Consider the following 16,969-nt stretch of genomic DNA (forward strand, 5'->3'; position numbering starts at 1 on the left):
TATTGACATTCGGCTTACCCAGCAGTTAGAGGCAGCCGCAGTTCATTTAACAAGGCGGAAATGTCTTGCAGTTCCATTCGAGTCGAAGCTGTAAGCGATACTTGACACACTGATGTTCAGCATTTTGTTGTGCGGTACAATCGGCAGGTGTGAATACCGAGGTTTGATCGTGACGAAATCAGGACCAATCAAATGAGTGGTCTGCACCGAGCCTGCTCTTTCGTGAGCGTGTGACTGCTGCCTTGCAGCTCCGCTTCGGGCCTCTGTGCAAAATGGGGGCTGTTTTTCTTGGTAGTGTAAACAACCAAACGCCTCCTCTTCCCAGAATGAATGGTTAGTCATGGCAGGTGCTGCTGTGGAGGAGGAGTGTTTCTTCCTGTTGCCACATGGGTCTTGACCATGTTAGACTGTACACTCACTCAGACTCACTGTGACCTCATTCGTCACCAAACAGTCACGAGCAATCAGTGGTCAGTTCTGGTCATTCGTACCGCTTATGTGTCGGGCAACAGGATTTAAGTGGTTGTTCCTCTTTTTGCAAATGTAACTGCAAGAATGTAAATGGATTACACGGATTTGGTGCGACAAACAAACATTTTTAGCAGATCTCACCTGACCCGTTTGGTCTGCCCGTTCCCTCGTGAACCCATTTCCTCTTTGGTTTTTTTTCAGTCAGTCATCCGCATTTAGGTCACAAGAACGATTAAGTCATGTTTCCACACAAAGCGCATTTCTTCACTCGTCCAAAGAAATGAAAGCACCGTGTTTATTTGGGGGGTGTGTGTGTGTGTGTGTGTGTGTGTGTGTGTGTGTGTGTGTGTGTGTGTGTGTGCGTGTGCGTGTGCGTGTGCGTACGTGCGTGCGTGGTTCATTTGGGGTTGTAACCTTTTTTCATTTTTAGGTTTGGAGAGAGACAAGTTTGACAACAAGACGGTTACCTTCGAAGAGCACATCAAAGTCGAGCACAACATGTGGCACTACTTGTTCTTCATCGTCCTGGTGAAGGTGAAGGATTCCACAGAGTACACCGGCCCAGAAAGCTACGTAGCCGAAATGATCAGGGTAAGTATGTCATCATGCATTCAAATCTACACTGCAAGGCCTAATAATAAAGGGGTGTATTTGGAATGTATAAGATACACTTGCTGTGAACAAACGTGTGATTCTTCCAGCTCCCCTCCTTTCAAAATCAATCTTGTTGACTACTGCGGGTAACAATGCATGTGCCTCAGAGACTCGAATGCTAAAGTGCCGTGCAACAGTGTTATCAGCTGCCGCTGTGGTCGTCACTGAGGTTAACCGTCACTCCGAAGCAACTCTGTAGGCGCTGAGCCTCCGTCAGGTTTATATGGGTTTGGACAGAGCCGATTGCTGCAGTCTTTTCGTCCCTCTGCACCAACGACGGGAAGTATTTGTACCTCCTCTGTCCCCGAGTCCCAGGACTGCATTATGTAATCCCTGCCTCCGTGACCTTGAATCCCTCCAAAGTATTATCACATCAGTCAGCTTTGTGAACGAAGAATTAACATTCAGACGAAGTCTGCCATTAACATAAAATGTGTTAATCCCCCAAAGCAGCCATGCCTTGCTTTAATCATTGAACACACTCCGGCCTCAACCTGCATATAACCTCATGATAGGCAGTCCGGGACGCAGCCTCATGGTTTATGTCAAGAAGCAGAGTGAAGATGTCTCCTTTATTACATTTAAAAAAAGTATAGTTATTTAACCATCAAATCTAGAGCTTTGTATCTTTCAAAAATAACTTTAAAAGATGAATTAAAACAAATATAATATATATACATACATACATACATACGTTTGTGGTATGTGTATTCTACTTTTATACTTGGAGAGTTTTATTTGTCAGTTATTTTTTCCATGTTGAATTCAAAAACGGTACGTCAGATTGAAATGAATTTAAAAACAATCTAATTGAAATCAAAAATTCTAGCAAAGGTAAAATGTTCATAAAAATCATCCAAAACAAAATCATTGAAATCCCAACCGAGAAGAATTTGTGTTTGACGTTACAAATACGAAACAAGAGGAACAGATACACACACACACACACACACACACACACACACACACACTTCTCACGTCACAACCGATTCAACCTGACAAACTCTGGAAATTTTTCATTTGCGAAAAATAAAAAGGAGAAAGACAATAGATTGTTTTGATTGTTGCATCACACTCGTAGCCTGTGAGCAATTAGAAAGCTTTTTTAACTGCCACAGGAAAGCCCCTTCTTCTGAAGTGGCTGCTTTCCTGACGCACTTGTGCTGCTGTCAGTTTCTGAGACGGTTTCTCATTAGATACCATTCAGCACACATCGCTGCCTTTTGCCTTGATGTGCTGCACTCGGTCTTGTGAGGAACCACGTGATTTGGGATTAACCCCCAGCCTCTCTGCCATTAACCTTCCACCCCGCTGAGCCAAAATGAGTTTGTTAAGGTTGCGGTTTTAGACCGGCAGGTTTAAGGGGGCAGGCTGAGAGGCGAGGGCGCGCATGGTGCGAAAGACCCCGATGACCCATCAGCTGACCCAGTCGTCGCTCATATTAACTCTGAGCTTCACATGCAACTGTGTGGTGCATGGCCTCCTTGTTGTCTGAGTAGTCTACAAAGATCTTTGTCTCGGAGATTACGTCTTTGGTTTTATTTTATTTACTTCTTTTAGCAGAGACGTGTATCGCAACAGTTACTCATTTATATAATTTCGTAAATAGTAAAAACCATATGTGAAAAATGCACAATGTCTAAATAATTGAATTCATTAGGTCTGCAGACTCAGCTCTTTCTTAAAAAAAGATGAAGCATACATACTTCAAGTAAATGCAGGATGAAAAAGGTAACGCTTGCACACTACTGAGTGTCACGAAAATGTATTTGTGTTTGCGTTTTGACCCTACTTCTTAGAATCTTCGTCAGCGCAGCATGTTTGAAAAGTGGAAACCACACCATGCACGCCGACAGGCAAACGAGCTCTATGGTGGCGGCTGTGGTTCATCCAAAAAAAAAAGAAACAGGGTCATAAATCATCCATGAGCAATTACACATTCAATAAAGTAGATAGAAAAAGTACATAATATCCCAATACAAAATTATGATCATTACATGTATCAGAAACGATACAATTTCCATTCAAAAATATTGCTTTAAGTTAAAAGTCAGTTTTCTTTGTATCATGAAAATGTAGAGTCATCACAAACATAATGGGTTTTTTTTTATGTATTTTGCCCTTCTTAATGAAAACGCTCTATTTGAAGCTCATCTTGCTGTCTGTCAAGACTCACATTTCTTATTAAGCAGCATTTGTGCCTAACCTCATCCATCCTGTTTGTGTCAGCAGGCCGTGTGTTATGTTCTGTGGTTATATAGGCTGTACAGATTCTGTTGCATTTTACTAATTGAAAATGTATTTTTGACATGTTGTTTGCAGCGTAGTGTTGAGTTATGACTATAAAGCCGTCCGACGGTTCACACAGCAGAATACATGTAGCGATCAAACGAAACCACTATTTACATTGCGCTGTGATCAAATGAATTATCGGTCATACGCTCCTATAATGTTTGCGTTCTACTACAGATGTATCCCACGCTATTTATAGAACCTGACTTGCGTAGGCCACATTCCTTCAATCTGCGCTGCGCCGTGCCCACCGTGTTTCGATTTATCCGATGCTGCAGCGACGTGGAAGAAGCCACAGGACAGAAGGGGGTGTTAGAAGTCAGATCACTCTGACAATGACTAGGACTGACGTCAATGGTGAAGGTCTCTGAGTGAAGTGTTAAAACTAAGGTGTAAAAAAAGAAAAAAAGAAAAAGAAAGCAAGATGACGCTTGGCTCGCACTCATTGCCCTCATTTCTAATGCATTCAGCACTAATGCTTTGAGACATCTTGTAGCCACAAAACATACGAGTGTAGCAAAATATGCTGAAACCATTTCTGTCTGCGTCTGTTTTGATGTGTGATGGTTTTTTTTTTGGTTTTTTTTCCGGAGACATTTACTTTGCATATTTGTTGGCAGAGTGGGCTGCCGGCACGTCAGGTGGCTTGTGGCGTGACTGTGACGTTTTCTGTTGCTGTTTTAACCACACAGCATCCTGTTTCTCTCTCATGGCCGTGCGGTTTTAATAATGAAATCTCTTACTTCCGTCATTTCCATTGAACCGGCGCGATGCGGAGTCTTAATGTCGAGGCCCCGTTTCTCAGTTTACTGGAAGTGCTTCAATTTGTAAACAATGGGGATGGAAAAGAGGGCCGGGGCGGGCCGGCGACGATGTCATCAAACAAAACACACGTGAGCCTTTTTTGGCAAAACGCGATCCGGAATGGGGAAGTGACCTCTGTCGTGTTGACAGCAATAGGAGCAGAACTGAGTGTGGGGAAACACTGGGGACTGAAAAATGATTTTAAAAGCCGGAGATTATTTATTCTCTAACAGACCTGTTAGATAAATTAAAGCGCCCTAACGACAAAAACAACACCGTCTTACTTCATTTAGCACGTTGCACATTTTGCCAGGAACATAAGCATGACTCTATGAGAATAAGTGTTGAGAAAGAGGCAGGTGAACTCTCTTCGCATTCAGGAAGTGGAACTTGCTCACAGCAGCCCTCTCCTCTTCTCAGAATGAGTGTGCGCTGCTCATTATGTTAGTGTTGCGTGATTCCCCTTTCGAGGGTGCCGCTGTCTGACCCGCGATCGGGTCAGACAGCGCCCCCCCCCCCTCGAATCAACCGCCGAAAAACCTACGGGACTTTTCCAGACCCGTTTCTAGCCGGTGGCCTCGCCGGCTGCGCGAGCATCCTCGCTCTCCATTCGTGCCGCATCAGGACCGATGCTTTACGCGTGATGGAGAGACGTGGCGCGCTTGTGTTGCGATGAATGAAACATAAATGTGTTCCCGTGACTGGGGCTTATTTTGGAAGCGGGTTCAGACGGCACACACACACACACACACACACACACACACAATAACAATGGCATGTGGCGGTCAAGTGCCGGACGAGACGGAAGCGTGAAAGAATGCAGCCGAGTGGCCCCTCAGCCCTGTTTGAACTCGCCAACCCCCCCGAGGTAGTTGCTGGGTGTCGTGCCTCTGACATTTTTTTTGCACGTCATGTATGCAAGTTAAGTGCATTAAAGTTGCAAGTAATAGATTTTTTTTCCATTCATTGAATGCTTTAAATTCAAAGCAGCACCAGTGAGAACTTTTGGGTTAGCAGTCACTTTATACTGCTCTGATGAGTGAACGGTAAATGTACAACTGCCTTTTTGTTCTCAACTGTTGTAATCGGTTTACACCCTGAGACGTACTGAACAGAGTACGCCAAACTCAACACCTCAACCTCCCATCAGCGCTCACTGGCAGTTAAACGCTCCTTCAATTCTGACTTTGCAACAGTTACTTCAGAGCTGTGAAAGAACTGATAAATATCTACACATCAAACCTTGTCTTGTTTCTTTGGTTGCTCGCTCACTCCAGTGTGACAGTTAGTACTTATCAATGGTGTCATTCATTCTCACCGCTTACAGCCAATATTTCAGAAGTGTATTCTCTCTCTCTCTCTCTCTCTCTCCAAAAAAACCCTCATAACACACAAGCTGCAACTGAAAACTGCTCAGGTCCTGTGTGTTCGTCTCAGCGCTGCGTGTGAGGCCATGCGTGTATAATCAAATGAGGAAGCTTTCTTCCTTCATCTTAGTTGTTGCAGCTTTTTTTTTTTTTTTTTTCTATTGCAAGACTAGACGTGACGGCGACGTATCACCGATAAGTAAACTGCCTGTTACGGGTGATTTCAAGAATGTCCCCAAATCCCATGTGATTGTAATATGGAAAGTCCCTCGAGATTAGTTTGAGTCCACTTTTAGAGTAAGCTTGAAATCACTGCTCACAGCCAAAGTGACCGGTCGGGGCCTCCGGTGAAAGACACTAATCAAATGGGGCTCGGCAATTGTTCACACTTGATGTGTTGTTATGTGTGAAGCATTTTCAACCGCTCTGAAAAAGATTGAAATATAAATAACTAAGGTTATTTCTCAAATAAATTTAGAAAGGGCATGAATGTTTTCAAAGAGAATAGCAGAACTTGCAGCAGGTTTTCATAACGTACCACAAAGATTACGATCGGTTTCACTGTGTCGCGTTCCGGGCCGTAACCTCTCAGACCTGTGTTCACCAGGATCACAACTTGGACTGGTTCCCACGGATGCGGGCCATGTCCCTGGTCAGCAGCGATGCGGACGGGGAGCAGAACGAGATCAGAAGCCTGCAGGAGAAACTGGAGTCCACCATGAAGCTGGTGTCCAACCTATCGGGCCAGCTGACGGAGCTCAAAGAACAGGTGGGTGGAACTACAGTGGAATACTTGACGGAGACGTTCACCGCGGGGGAAAACGCGATCAGTGAGAGATAAGTTTCTCTAGAGATGTTGACTGCAGGCATTGCTCGAGGTTCGCTTGTTTGCCGCTCTTTGCCCTTTAGAGGCAGAAGCTTACTAAAAATGCAAAAGTCAATGAGTCATAGTCCACAACACACCTCACAAGGCTCTCAATCAGCCTTTATTTGATTGTTTTTTTATTGGTTTACTGGATAAAGCCTTTCTCAATGTAGAAGAACTAAGAGAGATTTTCTCCAAAACAATATTGCCTCGCATTAGACTGGTTAATAAGATACGTATTCACACTTTGTATTCTAACACAACTGAGAAGCACTATCTGCTGATGTTGTGTACACATGAGGCTTGAATTGCACAATTGCTGCAATCCACCCTTTCTAGTAAACAGAATTGTAAAAATGTCTTTACCCTTGAAATGAGAACTCTCTGTGAGGAAGTGAATGTCACTGAGACATTTTGACCCAGACAGGAGGGAAATGATTATCGTGTTGCTGCAACGTGTGACAGGCGCAGTAGCACCGGTCACATTTTCAGCCCAAACTCGACATGCGTGCGGGCCTGTTTTCACTTATTTTTATATTAAGAAACGGTTCAGAAAGTACCACTGCACATTGGAAAACGTGTCGGTACATGAATCCTCATCCTTCTCAGGAAGAAATTGGCATCCATTCAGAGTAGAGCACAAACAGGAGAATTGCGCTGCAAAGCATTCTCTGTGAAATTGGCATAATTAGACAATTAAAGTGTGAGAAGAAAAAAAAAAAGGCCAGCATTCTGCTGCTAACTGAGTTTCCGTCTGTCCACTTGGTGTGTCTTAATGGTATTTTGATTCTACGCAGAACTATTTCTCCTGGAACACTCATCACAAGACCGCTTTTATCTTCTCACTTTTAATATTGTTGCGTTTCAGTGTCGAGGTGCAAATCGCTCCCTCCTGTTAAATAAAGTCAATTCTTAGCAGAGAAGCCCGGCTTGCTCCTGCTGCTATAAAGGTTAGCGCCTGTGTTATGACTCATGGGCTTTGCTTGATCTCTGAAATTTCTTTTGGCTGAGTTTCAGTATTAGTAGTTTGTGTTCTGCTGCTTTCGTCAGAGGACACGGCGGCAATGTGGATGACGAGGCGGGCTGAATTTTTAAAAGATTCCCTTTTTTTTTTTTTTTAAGCTCAACGCTGTGCAGAGTTTCTTTGCGCCGTTTGTTAGTTTCTGTAAAGCGATGTGAGGGAATGAATCGATGAAGACTATAGACCAGGGAGGCTCGCTAGCATATTCTGTGGAGGAAGACGGGCGCGCTGACAGAGCTACTGGTGGAATAATTTTCTTATTTTATTATTTCCTCTTTTTTTTTGTGCTCTTCAGATGACAGAACAGAGGAAGCAGAAGCAGCGGATTGGCCTGCTGGGACACCCTCAGCACATGAACGCCAACCCCCAGCAGCCTGCATAGGGGTCGGGTGACGTGGGCCCTGAAGCAGCTCACAGCACCGACCGTGTGGACGGACGGTGTGTGTGTGTGTGTGTGTGTGTGTGTGTGTGTGTGTGTGTGTGTGTGTGTGTGTGTGTGTGTGTGTGTGTGTGTGTGTGTGTGTGTGTGTGTGTGTGTGTGTGTGCGTGCGTGTACGTGCGTTCCTCCCTCAGAGATTGCACATAATGTATACTGCACTGAGTGTAATTGGTAACGGTAGGGAAACACTGTAACATAGGTAGTCATAAGGCGATGTGTAGCTCTGCCCCACCTCGTTCGGTTCAGTCCGGTTTGGAATTGGTGCCAAATGTTTTCTACGTAAACTAAAATCAATTGGATTTCTCAACACATGGCCTTTACTGGTTGAACTTGAAACACGACGAAGCTGACTGGACAGGAGGAATTAGTCGCATTTGTTTTATTTGAATGTTTTCTATTTATATTTCTGGCATAACATGCGGTATTAAATGTCTTATTTTTGTATGTTGTCGTGCAATATATTTACTTAAATATGCAACCTCATCGGTGTGTGGATTTAAGTTCCATCAGTCATGTCTTATTTAAAAGCGTGGGCCAATTTTTCTGTTTGTACTTTGTCTGGATAACATAGGGAGTAGTTGGTTGTCTTTACTTACGCAAATATAGAGATAATATTTAATAAGCTGGCCTTCTCAATTTTACTTTTTTTAAATTTTATTATTTCTCCATAGAGATAGTATATTGTGTGAGGGCAATATATATACAGGTAGTTTTCTTTTTACCTGTGCAAATCCTATGTCTCAGTGCTAACTTGTTTTATTATCAATCTGCTTTCTTACTTAATTGGGTTCTAAAGGACGTTTAGAATGTTCAACTATACTGTGTAATTTATTCAGTATCACTCATGCTATTACAATCTGCTCAGGAGTCTGTTATTGTTATAAACATCATTAGCATAATTTCCTGTTTTGCAGCAAACATGTTCCATTTGTGCCTGTTTTCTTTTGTTGTCTTTGTTTAAAGTCTGATGCGTGTTTGCTGCTTGTGCAGCGTCACTAACTTTCATGTTCCTTTTCACTGAAATGTATTTCATGCTACTGTTAGAACGATCTTTTCTCTTTTTTTTTGGACAACAATGTTTACATAACTTTTGTTGCATATCTTTGCTTTTGTATAGAAAACTGAGATGGAGAAAAGCAAACTGTTACCCATGAATATTAAGATTAACTAAAAATCTAAGCACTGTCAATTTGTATATTAAAGTAGAATTATTTATTAAAATTGATGTAATTATCCTTTACTTCATGTTGCGTTTGTTTATTGTTGTGGTGGTTTTATAGGACTTTTATTACCTCAGTCCATTTATACACACTCGGTACATTTTTGCCCAGATCAGATTGTATAAATGCCTGTTGACATATGAAATATACAATATGTTCTGCGCGTCAAATACAGGAATTTCAGCCAGAGTTTTCCACTTTGGAAATAAAACTAGACCGCGTCCTGAATTAATCGGTTTGGCTTTCAGAGAAACTACCTCTTGACAACTGGAAACATGCGTCAATGAAACCAGCATATGTCTGCAGTGGAATGTGTGTAAGCAGGAGGATTTAAAATGGCATGCATCTATTAATCTATTAATTATGCCGAGTATTTATCAAGCTTTACCTGTCTTTATATGAGCTGATGCTGATCTGCCTTTAAAGCTGGAGTCAAGCGTTTAGTGTCGAGTCAGACTAGAACTGAAGTAGTCGTACACAAACGCTGCTAATCGGCGGATCACCGAAGATCAGTTCATGAATTTATGACTTGTACACATCCTCCACAGGCTTACGTTTTAACAACACTGAGTCAGATCAAATCTGATCATAACTATAATGTCCCTCACAAACTTATTGCAGCTTGGAGTGTAGATTGAATCGGAGCAACAGTGCATGGAGCCAACAGTCCCCATTTGAATCTTTGATGTAGTCAAAGGCCATGATTCATGACACGTTACAGCAACAACACGGGAGAGTATGTAGTCGTGGAAAGTAACGATTTACTGTATAGTACTTAAGTAGACCTTAATTTGAGTACTTCCATCATCATGGAAATCATCATGTTACTTCATATTTCTACTCTGTGACATAAACATTGTTATTTCCTCCACTGACAGAAGCCATTTTGGACTTTTAGTTCTTAGGAAGGCCTAGGCTACATTTAGTTGCTAATGCACTTTCAATGCAGGACTTTTACTTTTATTGAAATTTATTTCATTAAAAAAATGCGATATAATTGTAATTTTTGTGTGTGGTGTTCTTACTTTTACTAATGACTTGAATACTTTTCCCCCACTGACTATTGGGCACAAAATCTACTGGTGTGGCCTGATGAACGATGACATGGAATAGCTCAGAAAACACCTGCAACAGTACCATAGTGATGTATGCAATAAGTCAACATGTGACCTTCATATGTATCATTTTATACTTAAATAAAACCTGTAATGGTACCTATAGGGCTATGATGAAGAAGAAAAAACGCGGGAAGAGCAAATCCCCCGACAACATCGATATATTTTTTCTATTAGATAAATAGATAGATGGTTATGGTACAGGTAAATAAAATAACAGAGTACAAATATTAGATATAAAAATGCACAATATCTACAATGACAGAATCATATTAAATTAACTAACTAAAAAGTAGTACAAAGATTTAACCAAACAGAGTAATAGTTATAGTTTTGTGATTGATTTGGCCAGATGTTATAGTTGTGTGATTGATTTGGCCAGATGTTATAGTTGTGTGATTGATTTGGCCAGAACAACAAAAGCAGAAAGAAGAGTCAACTGTTTCATTATTTTCAAGATCTTATCGGGATTTCGATCAAATGTTGACAAGAGACTCCCTTTCCCGCTCCCTCGTTTCCTGCCCGGCGCTCCGTTGTTTTGCAGCTTGCTTCTATCTTTAGTCTCTCCGGCTGCTTCAGGACGTCGGAGGGGGGGGGGGGGGGAGGAGGAGCCGAGCGACCAATCGGGAACCCTCGGCTCGTCTGCGCGCCTGACGTCAGCGGCAGGGATCTGCTCCTCGGCTCCTCTCTCTCTCACCGAACCATGAGGAGCTCAACGTGACAGCCCCGCTGGTGGTGTAGAGGCAGGTTTAATACTATCGGTATAAAAAGGAAAACAAAACGCTCCGCCACGGCGACAGTGTCCCGCTGCAGGTGCACGTGCCACACAGCGAGCGGGTACAGTGTGAAATTACACGGTGTCCTTCCTTGGCGCGTGACACATGCCAGGCAAAAAAAAAAAATGATGGAAGTAGAAATGATTGCCTTGTTGGCCGCATTGAAACACTGAAATGTATTGTAAGACACCACGTTTGTATGTATATATATATATATATATATATATATATATATATATATATATATATATATATATATATATATATATATATATATATATATATATAAAATAGCTTTGACACATTTTAATTATTGTAATTATAACATATATATATATATGTTATAATTACAATAATAAAAATGTGTCAAAGCTATTTTTTAAAAATATGTAAACGCTATTTTAAGTATTTATTGCAGACCAAACCATTGGAAATGTTCTAGGATTATACAAATAATGATACTTATTATTGTTTTTGTTGTAGGCTATGGGCTGCTTTTTATCTTAATAAAACAAACATGGCGGGGTCTAACATCCCCTAATTATTACTATAGAAACATTGTGTGACATAGAATTGACTTTACTGTCACCTCATCACACTTTACACTTATTTACACACTTTAATTACACGTTACACAGTAATGTGTTGCTGTTAATAACATACAGGCCTTAAGCTAATGATACATGCTAAATATATATATATATGTAAATATATTTATATATATATATGTAAATATATTTGTTTTACATATAAGTAATGTAAATATATATTTATATATATACATATATATATATATGTGCACACTATATAATATTGTCACACAATATAAAAAAATAAAATATATATATTTTGTATTTTTATTTGTATTATTGTCATAGGCTACGTCACTCTGTAAGCTACAGTGTTTTCAGTCGTTAATGTTACAATGTAATAGAAAGGCTGCTATATTTGCAGTTTGCGGATTAATATTTCACCACTTCTTAACTGTCGACGAGGGAGCCGCCGCTCTACTTTCTCTCTTTGTAAACACGGTCAGCTCCGCGAACACGGTTTTGCCCCGAGAGCCGGAGGAGCATGGTGGTACACGGGACTCGGCCCCAGTGGAGGAGTACTACAGAAATGGGTTGTACTCCAGCAGCAGTGAGCGGGGGAGGGGGGGGGGGGGTGTGGTGGCGTGTGTGCGTGTGTGTGTGTGTGTGTGTGCGCGCGCGTGTGTTGCGCGGGGAGGGTGAGGAGTTGAAAGCGCCGTCCAACACGTGAGGCTCATGTGACGGTGTCGAGTCTGTGTCTCCAGCCGAGAGACGTGCCTGCAGTCACAGGGTTTATTTAACACGTAGTCAAAAACCCACCCAGCTCTCTCACACACTCAGCCGGGCGCGGATCCTCCCCAGACCTACTACCGAGTCCGGACCTTCAGGGTGACAACACTGCGCACTGCCCAAACTCCAGCTCACAGCGGGAACGCACACGCACACACTGGATAACAGGAGATACTATTATTATATTTTTTTTGTGTGTGTGTGATTTTATTTCTTCGGCTTTGAAGTGCGACGGCAGAGACACATTTGGAACGTTTTGAAGGTTTTTTTTTCTCCAACTCGTTTCTTCGGGTTTCACAGTTGAGCAACATGGAGAGGATTACCAGCGCGCAACCACCACCATCACTGGATATAGCTGACATGCAAGGGTAAAAGGAACATTTTCTATTTGATTCTGTTTCTATTACATCCTTAACTACATGACACGCGTTTCATACTGAATCCTTACCAAACTGAAGTCTAACTAATTCCATCTTGTCTCCAAAGAATCGATTTCTCCATGTATATGTACAAACCCAGGAGGGGCATGAAGCGCGGGGATGACAGCAAGGTAAATTCAAGTCCAAATTCTAAATATTCCTGCCTTCATCGCTTTCAACCGAGCAGCCTGGATTTCACTGACCACATTTTTTTCTCTCACCCCCCTCCAGGAGACGTACAAGTTGCCACACCGACTGATCGAAAAGAAAAGACGCGACAGAATCAACGAATGCATTGCCCAGCTGAAGGATTTGTTGCCGGAGCACCTCAAGCTTACAGTGAGTATTATCTTCTACGTATTGCCTGTCTGCTTACAGACAGGGAATCGGACACGCCGCATGGTTCTGCTGAGCAGTTTTGTTTGCTCCAGATTCAGTTTTAAGAGTCTCAAAGAATAAAAAAAAAAGTTTAGCATTTTAAGAGGAAAGTAGTTCTTTTTTTTTCTTGTAATCTTGTATTTTTTTAGAATTAAAAGGTAAATCTTTTAAATTTTAACACGGTTTTAGATTTTTTTTTTTATTTGTCGAGAGTTTTTGTCTTTTTGCGTGCGGATTGCATGACGTCCCGGGTGTTCGGTGATTTGTCCTCTGTTCAGCTGCAGAATGTGTTACATAAGAAAGATCAACATGCTTATCGAAGGTCTTCCTGTTTTAGACGCTGGGTCATTTGGAGAAAGCTGTGGTGCTAGAACTCACTCTCAAGCATGTGAAAGCCCTAAGTGGCATCCTGGAGCAGCAACAGCAGAAGATCATGGCGCTCCAGAACGACCTGCAGATTGGTGAGTTTGATGTGTGTGTGTGTGTGTGTGTGTGTGTGTGTGTGTGTGTGTGTGTGTGTGTGTGTGTGTGTGTGTGAAATTACAAACAGCTGTCTTCCGTTCAGCAGTGACAGACTGAGCGATCTGTTGCCTCTATCAGAGCTACTTCAAAGAAAATTGTGCTGCGAAGATTCATTTTAACCTTGTGGTTCTGATCGACCAGGTGACCATGGAGGTGAGAGCAGTGAGGAGATGTTCCGCTCCGGCTTTCACTTGTGTGCGAAGGAGGTCCTCCACTATCTGGCCAGCCAAGAAAGCAGCAGGGACCTGACTCCCTCCCACGTCATCAGCCACATCCAAAAGGTCGCGGCTGAAGTCCTGCATCATCAGAGCAGCGCGGACGAGTCCGTCCCTCAAGCTTCGGAGAACCCGAAGAAGCAGCCCGCCGGAGAGCCCAAGAGGACGTCCGAGGGCTCGGCCAAGAACTGCGTCCCCGTCATTCAAAGGACTTACCCCCACGTGGCCGGGGAGCAGAGCGGCAGTGACACGGACACTGACAGCGGCTATGGGGGAGAGCATGAGAAGCGCGACGCCAAAGCCCAGTGGTCAGAGAGCCACGCGAAGGAGGGGGAGCGCAGGCGCGCCGCGTCCGAGGCCGCGGCCGGTGCCATCAAGCAGGAGGGCGATGAGCCTCGGGCCAAGAAGTCGAAGTCCGACTCTTCGGAGGACGAGATCCTCTCCGCTCGCGTGGCAGGAGGCCCCGGCGGCTACATGAGCTTCTCCCCCAACCAGGCCCCGTTTTGCCTCCCCTTCTACCTCATCCCCCCAGCGGCTGCGGCCGCGGCGGCCTATCTGCCCATGCTGGACAAACGCTGGTACCACGGGGGCTTGCCTGTTATGTACCCGGGCATGAGCGGCTCTGCAGCGAACGGGCCCCCGGAGACGTCCCCCTCATCTCTGGTGATGTCCCCGAGGGCAGGTTCTCCAGCATCCTACCAGAACCCCATGGACTCCCCTGCTCTGCACAAAGCTTTAAAACAGGTCCCCCCGTTGAACCTGGAAACCAAAGACTGAGCAGATGCGTTTCTGTTGGAATCTTGCCCTCTGAATGTTGATGCGGTTAAAAAGAGGGTAAAAAAACAACAACAACAACCCCACAAACGCACTGGTATCCCTTCAAACCACAGCCGTTGTTTGGCCCATCAGAACATTGACCCCCCGGCAACGACCCCAAAAAGGGGTCCCCCGTCGTCTTACCATCGGCTCCTCACACACTGAAACCGGACTTTTAGGGGGCGACCCGGAATGCCCGCGTGAAGGCGCAGAGATCACCTGTCGCACGGCTCTGAAACACTGTGAAGAAGATCAGTTCAAAGACGATGAGCGCGCAAAGAGATCTGCCAGAGGTGTTTTATTTCCGTTGGTTTGTCAGTGAGCTTCTCTGCACTCAGTGTTGAATGTCAGAGGTAAACACAGAATGTAAGGCACAGATAAGCCCCCACTCCCCAAAAAACTATTATTTGGACCTACTGTTTTGCACACGCACCACTCTGTATTGAATGTAACGATTGAACAAAAAGCCCCTTTGTAGATGCTGCTTGAATCATTTTTTTTTTGACCTGCTGTGGATCTGTGAATGGAGGATCTACTTTTGAGTGTTTCCTGTAGCTGCAACAAACCATTGTTTAGACAAGAATGTTACCAAAAAAGAAAATGTTCACGAGAGCCGTCACAAAAGACACTTGCTCCCATGATCCCTCAATTACCTTGAGGCCAAATGAACAGCGCTCCTCGCGTTCTAAGAATTCAGGGTGTTGTCACTGTACGAGGTGTGCCACTCACGTCTATTTTTAAAAAAAAGTGTCGCGCTTTTCTTTTCTTTTTTTACGATTTCATTTGTGACTCATGACTATTTGTGCATCTAGATGGAGTCCCTGTGAAGTAACGTCTTGTAATTATTATTTTATTTTTGTTTTACTTATACTACTCGTACATCTCTATTTTTGATACGTGACCCGCTGAGTGTATTCGCATCGCGACCAGACAGATGGAGGCTGAGGGTCAGTCGCTCTGCTGTGCGCCGACTCAAAGGTGTGCAGCATCCGGCGTCGCGCTCAACCAGATTTGCATCTCGCCCGCAAAATTCCCAGTCAAGTTAAGGCCTGATCTTAGCTCATGCTGTTGCCTTTACCCGCGTAACGCAGACACACACACACACACACACACACACACACACACACACACACACACACACACACACACACACACACACACAAACAAACCATGGCAGGTGTTTCAATGTATTTTTGCTTTAAATGTCGTGTCCGTGGCAAAGAGAGTGAATGTAAAGTTCAAAGAAAAAATAATAGTTTTGTATAGAGAGAGGTACTTGGGATTTGTATTCTGAAATGTAACAAAAGGATGTTTGTTGTACATATTTTGTATATAAAGTATTATTGATATATATTAAAATATTAATAAAGCTTTTTTTTTTCCCTCCTCCCACCCAGTGCAATTCGGGTTTCAGTGCCTGACGGCTTGCACGTGTTGCAGCCAGACAACCTGACAGCTCCTCATAACAACACACACTTACATAACACTTACATAACCCACAAAGCAGCACTGCCTCTGTAAATCAATAGCGTGTCTTAGATTAAAGGCTGTAAACATTTCAAATTCTAAACCCTTTCAAAGAAATTCAATTTGGGAAGTTGATTTTTTTTTTTTTTTTTTTTAGTTGACATTTTTAAATCTAAGTCTTTAACAGTACAACGTTCAGCACATCACAATTTGAACCATGGCTGTTAGTTTACTTTCTAAATACTGTCCTGAATATGATACACAAATAAAAACTTACATGATTGATTTCTAGACTAGAGATAAGAAGGTTTTGGTTTTTCTGCATAAATGTAGAATTTAAACTCCACATTCACTGAATTATCTGTATATTACTTTGTGGTTTAGTCATTTCTCTCCCATATAGATAATGAGGATAATATAGCGTATGGCAGCCACTGTAACAATACTGAAAGTGTGCTGAGTAGGAGCAGAAAATGTGTCTGGAAACTTGACACCACAGAGGATGGAAATGGTATTTGAGGTTGTGGGAGACAGGACTTTATGTCTTTGATTTACCTTCAGATTTAATAACATGGAATACCAGTCCGTCCGTCCGTCCGTCCATCCCCCCCCCCAACCTTCTGCTGCGTGCCTGTTTCCTGGCCGGTAACACTGCTGTAGTTGTGGTAATAGTGAAAATGAAAAGGTCGTTATCATATGCTCTCCACCCACCATGCCTCCCTGAGAAATGTGGAAATGGCTTTTTCTTGGAATCACAACAGTATTTTGTAATTTGGTCAGCAGACCAGTGAAGTGATTCCAACACAGGC

General features: G+C 43.1%; 2 protein-coding genes across 2 annotated transcripts in view; both read left to right on the plus strand.

Moving 5' to 3' along the window:
- The window catches only part of itpr1b (inositol 1,4,5-trisphosphate receptor, type 1b), a 75,228-nt gene extending 66,075 nt beyond the window's left edge, over window positions 1-9,153 (plus strand). Inside the window, 3 exon segments of the mRNA XM_068720289.1 lie at window positions 902-1,062; window positions 6,196-6,357; window positions 7,770-9,153. Coding sequence (XP_068576390.1) covers window positions 902-1,062; window positions 6,196-6,357; window positions 7,770-7,856 — 410 coding nt within the window. The 3' untranslated portion in view covers window positions 7,857-9,153.
- Window positions 9,154-12,258: 3,105 nt separating this feature from the next.
- On the plus strand, window positions 12,259-16,085 carry bhlhe40 (basic helix-loop-helix family, member e40). The gene is made up of 5 exons (XM_068720190.1): window positions 12,259-12,711; window positions 12,830-12,893; window positions 12,994-13,101; window positions 13,478-13,601; window positions 13,804-16,085. The coding sequence occupies exons 1-5, from the start codon at window positions 12,653-12,655 to the stop codon at window positions 14,652-14,654; spliced, it is 1,206 nt and encodes a 401-aa protein (XP_068576291.1). The 5' UTR covers window positions 12,259-12,652; the 3' UTR covers window positions 14,655-16,085.
- The last annotated feature ends 884 nt before the right edge of the window (window positions 16,086-16,969 follow it).

This window comes from Cebidichthys violaceus, unplaced genomic scaffold (genome assembly GCF_023349555.1).
Source record: "Cebidichthys violaceus isolate CVI_PGR_0920_01 unplaced genomic scaffold, fCebVio1.0.p SCAF_25, whole genome shotgun sequence".
Lineage (NCBI taxonomy): Eukaryota > Metazoa > Chordata > Actinopteri > Perciformes > Stichaeidae > Cebidichthys > Cebidichthys violaceus.

Excerpts from the sequence above, each read along its gene's own strand:
- bhlhe40 (XM_068720190.1), top strand. The coding sequence starts at position 12,653 with ATGGAGAGGATTACCAGCGCGCAACCACCACCATCACTGGATATAGCT. Across the intron at positions 12,712-12,829 it reads GATATAGCTGACATGCAAGG|AATCGATTTCTCCATGTATA; the intron begins GTAAAAGGAACA and ends TTGTCTCCAAAG. Across the intron at positions 12,894-12,993 it reads AGCGCGGGGATGACAGCAAG|GAGACGTACAAGTTGCCACA; the intron begins GTAAATTCAAGT and ends ACCCCCCTCCAG.